We start from the raw sequence: 15,091 nt of genomic DNA on the forward strand, positions 1-15,091 counted from the left end.
GTATTTGAGATTTTGGAGGGAAAATGCAGATACTAGTCTTCCCTCTCACCTTTCAACTTTTGTTGTGTGATTGTTGAGAGTAAATTGAACCAGGCTTGGGATGTTTTCTAGCCAACTCTACAAAGTGTTTGCCTTCAGAAAGTCAGTCATTAAAGCTGATGCATCTTTAGATGCTACAGTTTGCTCTGTATATTCATTGAAAGTTAGTTTGATGCTGTTGTTCATTACTGGTAAATCACATTTGTTCCATGTTACAAAATGGCAGTAATGTCGCACCACATACGTAAACAAAATGTATGTGTGTTATAGAAATGCCTCTAAATTTATCATTTTTAATATTTTGAAGGCTTTAATGCAAAATTGTCAAAGTGTATTTTCTCATACCTTTCATCTTTGGCATATCATTCCTTTTACATGCTTTTGAGAAAGTCTGTGAATTATAGGACTTTTCTTCCCCCAACCTAAAATACAAAAGCACCAAAGAGGATTAGTAGCAGATTGTAGAAATAGTATAATTACTAGAGTGGTACTGAATCATAATTTGGATGCATTTTCATTTCTCTTGCTGATTTTTTTGTTTTGTTTTTCTATTGTGAGATGTTATGGTCTGTTGTTGTGATGATCACACGTAAGCTCTTACAGAAGTATGTTATACCACGTAGGAACTGCCTATAGTTGGTCATTTGTAGTTTTAGAAATACATTAAAATAATTTTGAGTAATTTGAAAGAGATATAATTTTAATTGAGTAATTTGAAGAGAAATAATAGATTTACTCATTCTTTATCTTTGGACATTCTAGCCAAGATCAGATAACCTACCGGTACAGGCCTGTGCAGTACTTGTAGACCTACTAAATAGTCACTGTGCACCTTCAAGTTAAGCTACAAAAGTAAACCCTGCCTTATTGTCAGAGGAGAATTTTCAGTCGAACTTCCAGGAAAATAATTGAAGTAGTTGTTCATAGAGAGATTACTCAGTTCCTTTTGATAAGAGTGTTTGACATTTGCTTTGTAATGCAAACAGATGTTGGGTTTTAAGGCGAGGTTGTGTGGTTTTTTTGTTAGCTTTCAATAAAAAGAGGAACTTTTAATAGCCTTTGTGAATTCTGCACAGAAGTATTCATTAGAAAACATAATTCTACCATTATGCTTAATCAGAAAAACAGAAATTTAAAGCTCAATAGAATAAAACACAAACTTTCCAAGAAATGTTTGTCATTCCAGCTCATTAACACACTGTCTGTGTTGGACAGCATTTTTTAAATACCATAAAAATTAATCGTGTATTCAATAACTGCTTTATTGGCATGTTTCTTCAAATTCTAATTTAAACCTAGTGATTAATTGCACTGTCTCTATCATCAGAGCACAGAGAAGTAAATATACCCTATGTCTTCAAATACATTTTGATTTAGGTGAAAATGCATTTTCTGGATGAAGTAATAAAAGAAGATTTTAGTAGATGACTTTAGCTAATGTGGTAAGAGGAAGACTTTTGAGTCCTTCAAAGTTTAACAGAGCAGAAAAAAAAAAATGTCAACCTGATTTCCCAATACTAGGGTATTGAGAAAAGGACTAAAAATGTATTTGTTAGTGGGGGCATTTCTGATACAGACTTTCAGAAAAACTAAATGTAAAATTGCTCATTTTCTGTTTGTTTCAACTTGTTCAAACTTTTTTTCTCCTGCGAAGGTATCTTTAAATGAATAAAAAAATAGCTAAATCTTTGAATGTCTTGATAGTTTAGTTTGTATTGTTTTCCTCATGTTCTGTCGACTTTCTGCTTAGAACTTTTTTCTTCTTAGAACATTTGGAAAATTTCTATCTCATTCACTTTAGCTGTCTGGCCATTATGCGTTCCTTTAGTTCTTTTGTCTTCATACTTTTCTCTTCCAACTCTAACTGACTAAATTCTTTCTATTCCATTCCCAGCACAGATTTTCTTTGATCTCAGATTTATGAACAATTTTGTTGAAGTCACTGGTGCTGGGCACATCTTTATTTCCTGTATTTTTTCCATTGATATCTCTTATCCTAAATTATGTTGACCAAGTCTAGATAATGATTACTATTTTCACTCATTTCTCCATGGGCTCTTAGCATGAAATGATTCTTTCATATTGTTAAAATTATAGAATGATAGAATGGTAGGGGTTGGAAGGGACCTTTAGAGGTCATCTAGTCTGACTCCCCTACCAAAGCAGGTCGCACATTGTATCCAGGTAGGTTTTGAAGACCTCCAGAGAACGAGACTCCACACTCTCCCTGGGCAGCCTGTGCCAGTACTCCCTCACCCTCACATTAAAATAGTTTTTCCTTAGGTTTAAATGGAACTTTCTATGTTCCAACTTCATCCCATTACCACTTGTCCTGTCACTGGATACAACAGAAAAAAGGGATGTCCCAACCTGACATCCACCATTTATATATTTGTAAATATTAATGAGATCACCCTCAGTCTCCTCTTCTCTAGACTAAACAATCCCATTTCCCACAACCTTTCCTCAAAATAGATCACTATTAGCTTCTCTACTAATTAACTACCATGTTTCCCTATTCTGTATAATTATATGCCTTTCTGTCTAGATTTTGGCTGTTCCAGCTGCATAAATCTTCCAGGAATTGTGGAGTCCCGTGAACCACCATCTCAGGAAAGACCTTCCTCTGTCAGTTTCTCAAATGCAATGACTATCATGAAGTCAGCAGTGACTGAGCATCTTGAACATCATATTTTTGATCTGTGATCATAGTTCCCTAATACTTGCAAGCTGTTACAGTTAATATCTGAAGTGGTCAGTGCAGTGTGGATCTATTTTCCAATGCAGTCCACAAATGACCTTTTGTTCCATTGCTAGCTGACCTGTACTAATTTTTCTTCTTGGGTAGCCCACTGCAATCTTCTCATTCTCCCTTTCTGCTATTCTTCTGAGGGGTTTTTTCCCTTTTCTTTTTTCTTCCACAAATACTTACTACTTGGCATTTTTTTCTGGTCCACAAGAACTAATGAACTTTACCTATGACCTTGCTAACATATGTTTTCTGTTCTGAGGTCCCAGCCTATGCATTTGTCTCAGGTGGACTAGTTAACATTTGAATTTGGTTGAATCTCTTTCTAGTATTTAGCTTGGGGTTTGAGGATTTTTTCCACACCTTATAAGAAATGGTTCACTCAAAAACGTGGCACTTTCTTCCCAAGTATATTAGCCAATAAAATAAAAGATGCAGTAACTCTTCCTAAAAAGCTTACTTTTTCCATGTACTTATAACAACAGGGTTACAAATAAGCTAATGCTATAGTTCTTGTATTTGAATGGAAATGTAACTTCGCAGTCTTCATAATGCTTTTGATTCATGCAGCCTAGTGAAATAGCTCAATCACACTTGGCAACAGTTTCATATTATATTTAATGCATTCTGAGATTGCAACTGAAAAGTGGCATTCTTTTTCTGCCTCTTGTGGTACATTCCATATCTAATCATCCTATGACCTTAGGATAAGTTGGATCATCTTGATGATTTAGCGGGAAATTATCTACAAATTGTTGTTTTCCTATGAGATATGTTGATCTGGCTAGCGATATGGCTATGCTTTTTGCCACCAGATGAGCATGGGAGGACCGTGCCTTTCAGAGACAGCCTGCAGTTAAATGAGGTTAAATGTGATAATAAAAATTTCATGTCTGTGTTATTCTTTCTTGAAAAACACTGTCAGGTTCAAGGATAAAATCTTAAATTTACTAAAGTTTCGAGTAGAACCTACATGAGTGGGTGTTACTATTTCATTTCAGTCTTCTGTGTTGAAACTGAAGGAAGCTTGAACACCTTTCTTTGACAAAGAAAGAATTATTTATTTAGTAAGTTGTGATTCTTTTATTTGTAATTTCTTAGCTTCTCTTTTTTAGCAAATTGTGTAAGTCCTGGTTTTGACCATATAAAAGTTTCTTTGTTTATGTGTGAGAGACACTGGTGTCTAAAAATCTTACTTTAATATATTAATTCCGGAATTTAAATATTTCTGGAAAAGTTCATTTGTGCAGAAAGAAAATAATGTGTAATACCAATTTTATTTATAGAATAAGTACGTGTTCTTTATGGCCTTTCTCTTGTCTCACTGGTTTTATTTTCTTGCTGCTTCTGATTCACGTTTCACTGTTTCTTTCCAATCTTTTCCATTTTCAGCATTAGTCATAGCCTATCTGCAATTAATATGTATGTGTTCAGCCCACATCTGAGGAGCACAGAAGTAGGGTGGCTATATCCACCCTACTTGAATGCTCATCATATGACTTGTTGGTTAAACAATGCCATATAACTGGAAAACACAGGCAGCAGTACTGTAGGTTCATATCCTGCTGAGGGATGCACTACGCGTGTACTGTTTTCTTCCTGTAATCAAGTGCCTTTAGCATTGCCTGTTTCTCAGAGTCCATGCTTGCCACTCTATTTCTCTGTTTACTACTTCACATCTTTTCAGTTTACTGCTATGAGATGTCAGGATGTCAGCTAGGCAATGAGTAAATTGGCAAAGGCTGTTCTGAAAGTAGGGCCAATATTATCAGTGAAATATAGAGCTCAGTGAGGGAGATACAGCTAAATTTTGTTTAATATTTCTGACATGTCTGCTTCTTTGGCTCCAGTTTAAAACAAGCACTGACAACTGGAGGACGTTACATAGCTAAAGCATGTGTTAATGTTCTGGAAAATTTGCTCTTTTTTACTGCTCAATCACAATTTATGTGGTCAAACATCTTTTAGTTACCTTAAAAGATGTAAAATACTGAGTGTTCCAGCAACGTTACATCTTCTGGTGTTTCTTCTCTTTTTCTGTTTGCTAGTTTGATTTTATTGTCTGTTTATTAATTACAGTAGAGGCAATACCCACTGCTAATGTGTTTTATATATTTTTTTCAGTTATTAAAGTTCCTTCAATAGTCAGACATATCCTCACAATTTGAAAATAAGCATTCAATTTTATGCTAGAAGAAAGCTCAGTAGTTGGATTGTTTTTAAAAGCCATTGTAGAAATATACTGTGATTAAGACTTTTAGTGGTGTCTGATCATTGAATATTTGACCCACATAGAAAGCAAAAAATAATGATAATGTTCTTCCACAGTTTTCACTGTTGATGCCTATGAAATTATGTGTATAGCTGTTTTCAGTTTTAGTACTGAGTTTACACCAGTTATTTTGTTAAGGTTACCTGTCATCCACCCTTCTGGCAGTACAGCATGTTAACTAGCATGAGTGTTAGGTTAATTTAGGAACAAAAATCTTACTGTCTTCATTACATTTAATTAATTTGTTCTGTACTGTATTCTGGGCACAGGCACGAGTACAATAACGATCTTGATTTTTGATTGTGTGCAATGGCTCTAGATATAGGCACAAGATAGAGGGCTGTGATTAAAACACATCAATCAATTGTAAACTCAATTGCCATCAGTAATACTGATGACTGAAGAGAGCACACTGATGGTACATTAGTCCACTTGCATTTACAGTAACAACTATAATGAAAATGCTGGTTTAGTAGTAGTAGGTAATTTTCTTTGTTATTCCCTATCCCTCCCCATTTCCCTTAATTGGAACTCTAGTTTTCATGTAATCTTAGCTGACGCTATTTCTGACACTATCTTCTGCTCCCGTCGGCTTATTTTCTAGATGGGAAGTGATGGGGTTTTGCGCCTCAGTAGCTCCGCTCTAAATAATGAATTCTTCGCGTATGCAGCACAGGGGTGGAAGCAGCGATTGGCAGAAGGTAACTTCTCTGCTTCTTCTCAGATCTACCAAAGGTTAATTGTTTTTATGAAGAATGTTGCTACATTCGAGAAATACTTTTAGAATGGCAAGTGAAATACACACCAGTAATTCAGCAAGAGAAAAACTGCTGATTCCATTTTTAATTTAGTGCACATTTTTACAGCTTGCTGTGGCAGCTCATTTTGACAGTTTTTAAAAAAATAAACCAAACATTTTCATTGCTGCCAGCCTTGGAAACCTAAATGCATGCAACTAAATCCCACCAAAAGACTTTTGAAATATTGATGTTATATGGTAAATTAAATCTTTCTATGTGACACTCACTTTTGATTTTCATTATTTCCATTTGCAATTGAATATAAGTGTAACTGCAATTTGATGACTGTAACACAAATCACTGTATGTCATCTCTGTGTCTGTAATTACCCATATTAAGCTAATCCTTGACACTTTTATTCAATATGTTAGTATTTGTTTTTTAGGAGAATTTACACCAGAAATGCAGTTGCGCATCAGACAAGAGATTGAAAAGGAAAAGAAAACAGAGCCTTGGAAAGAAAAATTCTTTGAAAGGTTTTATGGTGAAAAGTAAGTATTAAAGCAAGTGAAAACATTTTTTATTTTCTTTTAGGAGGAAATGAAAATATAGTTCTCTGCTTCACATAGCACAGTCATATGCTGTAAAACTTAATAAAGCGGTTATCAAAGGCAGTCATTCTCATTCTAAGTTGTGAGTAGAATTATAGTGGTGTCTCTGCACTTGCATTACAATTGCAATTTTAAAGGTTCATAACTCATCCATAAAAATTAATTCCAAGGAGAGCTTAAGACACAAGGCCTAAGCTTTTGAGTCTTTTCTAATTATCTTTTAAAAGATAGCATTAAGGCAATTCTCTCTTCCTGCAAAATATAAATACAGCTTGTACACACTAGAGATATTTCTGTAGAATGATTTTATTTTATCTTTTTCTAAGCTAGATGCAAAGTTTCTAAAATCAAATAGTGGGGTTTTTTTTTGTTTTTGACTAAGATGGCTCTTTGCTGGAGTAGAACATGCAACGTAGAAGAAATACTGACTAGAGACAAATGAAAGTGATAATGACTAGTCTGATTTTAGAAGTGAGATGCAAAGAACAAATAAATATACTTAACTGACTAAAATGAATTAGTATCACTCCAGGTGCACAAAAGGAAGGAGTCAGCACAATTTCATTGATTATATAGAGATGGTATTCTGCAGCAGCTGGAGATTCAGTTCTTACAGTCAGGGGTTTTCTAAATAAAAATTTAAGGAGATTCACATCCTTTTAAAATGCAAGGCTATTCCTTTTTTAAAAAATGCTTTAAAAGTTAATCCATCAGTACTTAAAATTTAATCTCTATTTTTAAAAATATTAAGTATTAAAATTATTATTATAAAGTAGAAACAAATTTTTTAGAAGTTATTTGAGGTTTTTATTATTTTCAGGTATGTTTTAATGGAATTTGTGCATAATATATAGCAGGTCAAAATGTGCCACGAGAGCTATCGTCACATCAGGTGTCTTAGTTTTGTTGTTAGGTGATTTTTCCTTAGGAATCCAAGGCACAGGGAACTCTTCATATAAGTGATTATCTTAAAGATTAAGGCATTAGCTGAAGTGCTTCTGCACTTATAATCCTCTGCCTTGGACCACTAGGAAATGTAGTGAAAGCAAGGCAGTGAATCAACAGATCAATTTGAATAATTTATTTTGCACATCTTTGCTAGGTACATCCTCCCAGCATGAATTCTATCTCTACACCACCTTATCTTTACATACAATGGAAATTCTAGGGTCTTCATATGGCAGACATATGGTACACATTGTCAAGTGATTAATTTCTTACTTAAGATCTGAGACCTCAACATAGTCCAGGTGTTGATCCCTTTAGTATCAAAAAATATCAATTAGATTTTTAGATAAGGAACATAATGGCTTTCCATTATGCATGTCAAGAGAAGAGTCAGTTACCAACCTTTCGTGAAGGAAAAGGCTGTGTAAGGTGTTGGCACGGGGCCTACCACAAACAGTAGTTTAGTACCAGGAAAGCATGAGTGAGTACCTCACTCTAGCTGAAGCCTATTGCTCCATCACAAATGACTGTCACATGCACAGGGAGTGATGCCCATAATTTCAGAGAGCCATCAGTCCTGCCATGCTAGCTGAATGCTAGACACTGTAATGGTTGGCAGATAATAGCATCGTCTGCAATGATACTTGTCATTTGGACTGATAGGTTCCTGACATCAACATTGTTATGCAAATTGTTATATTGCACATAATTTCCATTTTGATGATAGTATTGAATTTGCTCCTCTCTGCCCTTTCCCAAACTTGTGTTGTTTCACTTGCATTCTTGTTGCTGACTGTTACGTAGGCAGATTCTACTTCTTTTCTGCTTGGCGAGACTTAAGTACTTTTTCTCATTGTTTACTGACTGAATGATAGTTTTTGCTGTAGTTTCCACCTTATGCAAGTTCTCTTGCCTTTTTTCATATTGTTTTTTAAAGTTGCTTTGTATATGACTCGACTTTGTCTCTTTTCACCTATGTTGCTTCAAATGAAATAGCAGATTTTGAGAGCTTCCTGAGCTATTTCTCAAAATATGGATTGCAGTCTGACTTGCTCACTTTACAGTCAATCTTGTATCTTTGCTCTGACTTCAGTTAATTTGATTTTTTAATGTTTCATAAGTAAATTTAAGTTTCACCTTACACTTATAGAAAGACCATTAATAGACACAGAATCTTTGTAAACATTTTTACACACTCTCCAATTCATGGTATTCAAAGGCTTTTAGAGTGCTTCCTCCGTCTTAGCTCTACACGTTATATTTGTTGAGTTCTTATCTTAGTTCTTATCTATACCCAGGCTATTTATCATGGGACCATCAGTTGGAGTTCACTTTTATCCATTTATGTTCTCTTTCCACTTCCTCGTGTTTGTTTCTTCTCTCCCTGACTTTCTTTAAAAAAAAAAAACTTCATTCTGTGGTCACTTATCCAGGATTAACTGATGCATGTTTTACCAGAAATCCACATTCTTCAGGTCTGGTGCCCAAGGATTACACGGGTTCTACATTATTGTCTCAATATATTATTGCTTTTCCTGCTCTTGAGAGAGTTGTGTGTTGGGACAGTACTGCCAGCTCACTAAATCAAAACTGTAATTTTGGGTAGACCTCCTCTAAATTTTACTGCTGATTTCACCCTCCATTATTTTTTTAAATGTATTTTTCCCGGTACTACTTACCACAGCATTATAGAGTATCAGCATCCATATATCCTTGAATAGCTTTTTTGAGTTTTTTAATTTGATGACTGACTGCCCTTACTTCATTACTTGAGTCCCAAAATCACAGAATCTTAAGGGTTGCAAGAGACCTCAAAAGATCATCTAGTCCAACCCCACTGCCAGAGCAGGACCACGTAGAGCAGGTCAAATAGGAACTGGTCTAGATGGGGTTTAAATGTCTCCAAAGAAGGAGACTCCACAAGTCATCTGGGCAGCCTGTTCCAGTGCTCCATCACCCTCACAGTGAAGAAGTTTTTCCCTGTATTTCTTTGGAGTCTTTTATGTTCCAGCTTATACCCATTGCCCTTTGTCCTACCGTTGGGCATCACTGAGAACAGCCTGACTGCATCCTGCTGACACCCACCTTTATGTATTTGTAAACATTACTGAGGTCACCCCTCAGTCTCCTCCCAGCTAAAGAGCCCCAGCTCCCTCAGCTTTTCATCATAAGGGAGATGCTCCACTCCATCATCTTTGTGGCCCTGTGCTGAACTTTCTCCAGCAGTTCCCTGTCCTCCTTGAACTGAGTGGCCCAGAATTGACCCCCAGGTCCCTTTCCCCTGTACTACTCTCTAACATTCCCCAACCTGTCTTTATCACTTTGACTGATGTTTATTTACTGCTGCACTCGTATTTTTGTGCTGTTTTGCAAACTTTGGATGTCTTTTTCTCTAAGGAAGAAGACAGATCAACTGTTTTTGTTGCAATCCGAGATTTCCTTAAACATGCTGATCTTGAGCCTTCTCCTTTTGAAAGCCTTTTTCTTTAGTGCAGTATCTTCTTCAAGACAGTAGTATTTCCAATACTTCAAAAAAAATTAAGATTCAGTATGTGTTCTTCTGGCCTTTAATCTTACATTATCTGATTTTTCTTACAATTCTTACTCTTCAATATGATACTAGAATGTGTGTATTTGTACACTGTCCATGTGACAGTTGCATTCACCTTTATCCTCTCCTTCATTCCATAAAGATAACTATCAGGCAATATATTTTTGCCATCTAGATAGAATAGAGCACTGATTCAGTTTTCAGTAATGCGGTGATTTCTTTCCCCTGCCTCATTTTCCAAGGTAGCTTTTGCTCGTTTACACAACCAATTTTAGAGGAAGAAAATTATTCACCTAAACCTAAGTAAACTAAAAATTACTCATCTAAACTTAGACCATATAGGGAACCTATAGTCTGTATAGAAGAAGACATATCTTCTGAAACACATTTCATGCAGGAGATGTGAATTTGCTGTTCTGAGTTGCTCTCTAGAGGATCCTTCCTCAGCCTATTGATGGCATAAGGAGTGCATATTAAATGTAGTAGGTAATATTAATATGTATCCTGAGAGTGCTTTTTGGGGTAACAGTTCTGTACTGTGGGGGTTTTTCTATGTGTTTACATCAATTGCTTTGATTCATCTGTTCAGTATTTTTAAAACGCGCAACCTCAGATTTTATGTTTATTCTGTACTTCCGCATACACCAGCCTTTGTGGTCTCTGTATCCTCTGGCTGCACATCGACAAGTTGGTTGTCTTGCTTCCACAATTTCTTAATATCTTTTATGCTTATTTATTTCCATGTTATTCTTTGTTTTCTGATTAAAATGAGAACCGAGGTCAAACCGTTGTTAATTAGACTGGAAGATCCTTAAGACCGTAAAATATCTTTAAGGCTTCCAACAAAACTCTTGTTTATTTTCTACTAGTATGGAATTGCTGAGGCACAAAGTTTGCTTCAAAAATCTTACTGAAGATGCTGAACACCTCTAGTCTCCCTGTCCTTAGACAGAAATGTGTGTCAGAGTGCACACATTTTTTAAAATAACCAATTTTTTCAGCCCTTGGCTTATGGTTTAGTTTGTTGTAGGTTTCTTTAATTCTGTTGAAGTAATACGTAGAAATGGTTCCTTTACACGTCATCTCTGAGAATGAATGCATAGATTGTAAATACGTGTCTTTAGTTCCTTAAGAGTGTTAAACCACTTCTTAATTATAGTGAAATCAAATGGATAGTATATACATAGATCTATTTATTTAGAAGTAGACTTTATCTTAAGGGAAGTATTCATTTTGCCAAAAGAATGGAGAAAAACCACACAAGCTGTCAACTGAGATCTTTATAACTCACTCTTGAGTTGTAAAGTGAGGCTGAAGTGGAGTAATTTAGATTTTCATCATAAATTTGAAATGAATGTCAGATTATAAAACTGAAACACATGCTTTGCCTCATTAGTTTTAGGTGCAGCTTTTTCTTTAAAGTGCATCATTTAAGCCATAGCTGGCTGTATTGACCCTAAATGCTGGTGTAGGAGGAAGCAAAGGGATTTTGTTTAGAACGGTTACTAGTTAAAGAAGAGCTAGTTGTCCACATCCTCTGCAATGCATGCCTTATTAGCATTGCACTATTGGTTTGGGGTTTTTTTAAAAAAAAAAAAAACACAGAAATTTAAATAGGGTTTTAGTAGTGGTGAATCTGTGTAGCTTGCTTTTTTTCCCCCACTGAAGTGTTAAGTAGTTAAATAATGAATACTAGATTGTTTTTTAAAACAATATTGAAGATTTTTAGCACTCATAAAAAAATCTGAGCTTCCAAAATATATAAAGCCACCTATAAATTAGTCAGCCACAGCTTAACCAAACAACCGAACCACTATTTCAAACAGGAAAAGATGCAGTTTTTCTAAGTAAAAGATGTGGGCAAGAAAGACAATCCTATTCTTTTATCATGTCTGTGATGAGAACTTTTTAATTTGTGTGTTTTTATTTAGATTGGGAATGTCAAGAGGAGAGTCAATGAAACTGACTGCAGTGCAGAACAATGATGAAGATGAAAGTAATTCTTTGTGTGGATCTTCTAGTACGCCTGGTCCTTCTAAGCAAGCAACTTTTGAGGACCAAGAAGAGAAAGGCACTAAAATTCCACCTTTACCTGAGAAAGATTACTGTCCTTCTCTTTGTAGTATGGAACAAGTTCCTGTCAAGGATCTGACAGCAGACTCAGAGGATATACTGATACCTGAAGAATCAATCATTCAGGAGGAGATTGCTGAAGAGGTTGAGACAAGCATTTGTGAATGCCAGGAGGAGAACCATAAAACAGAACGTGAGTTTTCTGAGGATTCAGTAAGTCCGTCTGGCACAAATGAAGAAACAGAGGCAGTACAGCTTGCAGACAGCACTGAGTCTTGTGTCACAATGAATGATGTAACAGATACTGTATCTCACATTGAAATTAAAGTGGAGTTGAAGTCAGAATGCCCTCAGGAGGAGATGTCAGTTGTGATAGATCAGCTGGAGGATTGCATATCACCAGCACAATCAGCTTCATCCACAAACTCTGTCAGTGATATAGCAGAGAATGATACCGAGTCTGCAAAAGAGATAATAGCACCAGAAATGCAAAATGCTGCTCTGGAAGGCTCCTTGTTCACTGGTGGAGGCATTGCGGTGGATATGGAGCTTCAAAGTGACCCTGAGGAACAGTTGTCTGAGAATGCTTGTGTTTCTGAAACTTCCTTTTCTTCTGGAAGTCCGGAAGGACCATGTGTTTGCATTGCCTCTCCTGGAGGAGACGCTCAGTCAACTTCAGAGGAACCCTGTACTCCAGCATCCCTTGAAACAGCTTGTTCATCTGAAGTGTCCAGTACAGAAAACATTGAAAGTGATATTCAGCAAAAAGCCAGTGATGAAAGCTTGCATACACCTTTAATGTCAGAAATCTCTCCAATGTCCACCTCGCCTGTAACCTCAGAAGCATCTCTGATGTCAAATTTACCTTTAACATCAGAGACATCACCAGCTTCTAATTTACCTTTAACATCAGAAACATCTCCAATGTCAGATTTGCCTTTAACATCAGAAACATCTTCCGTATCTTCTGTTCTTCTAACTTCTGAAACATCGGTGGTAAATAGTTTGCCTCTTCCATCAGAGACATCTCCAGTTTCTAGTTCCCCAAGCAATGAAAGACTTATTCTGCAACAAAGGAAATCACCATGCTTGTTGGAAGACTCCCTTCCCACTTTGAAAGAAGAAAGCTCTGCCATTCCTAAGGTGGTTCAAGAAGATAATCTTGTTGTTCAGCCAAAGCAACTTCACAGTGCCCCTGAAAATATGAAAGTTGGTCCTCTAACAGTAATACCTGATACTTCAGTGTTGGAAGAGCCTCAAAGCAAAAGCCTCTGTCATCAGCCATGTAAGTCACGTTCTGAAACTGAGAAATCCTACAGTGTATCCATCCCAGAGCACTCTCCTCCAGAGGCAATCAAAATTAAAAATCACGGTATTCAGCAAAGAGGTGACAAGAAAGGTGCACTCTTGCCATCAGAGGTAGCCATCTTAACAGAGGGATCAGTTGGCAAAAATATTGAATTGCTTCCATCAAAGCCACATGATAAACTATATACCTCATCTCTAGAGAAAGCTACATTCTCTGAAGTATGCAGAAGTAAATCTCACAAACTAACAGGCAGCACCCAAAGCCGTGTAGAGAGTTCACATGCTTCCAAGTCATTAGAACCTACAAAATCACCTGAAGTGAGGAATGAAGGTAGAGACCCAGAGATCCCAAAGAGAAAGACAGCAGAACAGCACAGTTTTGGAATCTGCAAAGAGAAGAGAGCAAGAATAGATGATGATCAGCCTAACCGTAGTGCTTCATCAACGAGTCCATCTGATAAAGATCAGCCACCCAGAGAAGAACCCAGAGTTCCTCCTCTTAAGGTAAAGTAGCAAATAAAAAGGCTGTCTTTGAAATAAAAGGTTTATGATCTCCCTCTTACTGACTGCATGCAGACACAGTGCACGGTGTATTTTTTGTGGAGATGTGAGGGACGTTAGTAATGGTTTTCTAACCATTTTTCTCAAGAAAACTAATGGTTTTCTTTTATGATTACATCCCTACCATGCCAAATTACTTCTGGTATAAATATACCTATAGTTGTTCGGTCAAACTCTTAGCTGGAAAATGGCTTTTGTCAGAGGGAAAATTTTTCAGGATCTATGACTTAATCTAATTCAAGAGCTTCCCGATCATTTACACAGTGCCACTTGTTTTGCTAATTGCCCAACTGTATTATCCGCTTGTTCTCCTGGAGATGACTTCTCTAGCAAGCATAAATAATAGATGTTATCTTAAACAATACTAAGAAAAACAACTAGTGCCTTAATCCAGTGAGAGAACCTAGGGTCAGAGTTTTTGGAGATCCCTTTGCAAGCCCAAGGCTTGGCGTAAGCTGAAGTGTAAGATATCCCCATATCGTTATTTGGAAACAGAGACCTGGTTATCAGGGGGATGTGTGTAATTGATATATTTGTAGATATCTTTGTTAATGGCAAAGCAAAAGTAAAAAAGATACACTAACTAAGCAAAAGCTTCTATGTGTATCATTCTGCTATGCAAGAAAGTAAATTCCAGTTAAAGGCTTTTTTTTCCTAATGGGGGAATCTGTAGATTTAGTTACATATAGGCTCGTTCTGACCCTTTTAATTTTGTACATGATGACATCATCCAAGCTTTAGATCCAATTTGCTGAACTGACGCCATTGACTTTGCAATACCAGTTCCTGATTATTCAGAAATGCCCTTTTCTGCATTTATTTTTAACTGCTGCAATCACTGAACATTGTTAATATGGCCAGGAGGGCAAATAGGCTAACTGTTTTAATCACTAGTGCAGCAGCATTTTTCAACTAATTTATTTTTATGAGCAGTGAGGCAACTGGAAGTTAGCCCGTTCTGAGTTTCGTGATACTCTTTTCATATTTGGAAGATCTCTATCTAGCCTAATAAATTCTAATCACTCTCTAAGCACAGAGGAAAATAGATCACTGGGGAATAAAAAAAGGTCATAACTATAATAATAAAAATAATAAGCACTTAAAGCTTCAGCATTTCTAGTGATGCAAAGTGGAAACTGGAAAATCTGCTACTGAAACAGAAAGCAAAATATTTTAAAATAATTATGAGTTTGTGATCTTCTTTAAGATAGATTCTAGTAAATGTTAAAGTCTCACAAT

General features: G+C 36.3%; 1 protein-coding gene across 1 annotated transcript in view; it reads left to right on the forward strand.

Moving 5' to 3' along the window:
- The window catches only part of ASXL3 (ASXL transcriptional regulator 3), a 136,512-nt gene that overhangs the window by 116,367 nt on the left and 5,054 nt on the right, over window positions 1-15,091 (forward strand). Inside the window, exons 10-12 of the mRNA XM_061995876.1 lie at window positions 5,665-5,761; window positions 6,246-6,351; window positions 11,842-13,795. Coding sequence (XP_061851860.1) covers window positions 5,665-5,761; window positions 6,246-6,351; window positions 11,842-13,795 — 2,157 coding nt within the window. The remainder of the gene's footprint in view (window positions 1-5,664; window positions 5,762-6,245; window positions 6,352-11,841; window positions 13,796-15,091) is intronic.

The sequence above is a fragment of the Colius striatus genome, chromosome 4, assembly GCF_028858725.1.
Source record: "Colius striatus isolate bColStr4 chromosome 4, bColStr4.1.hap1, whole genome shotgun sequence".
Lineage (NCBI taxonomy): Eukaryota > Metazoa > Chordata > Aves > Coliiformes > Coliidae > Colius > Colius striatus.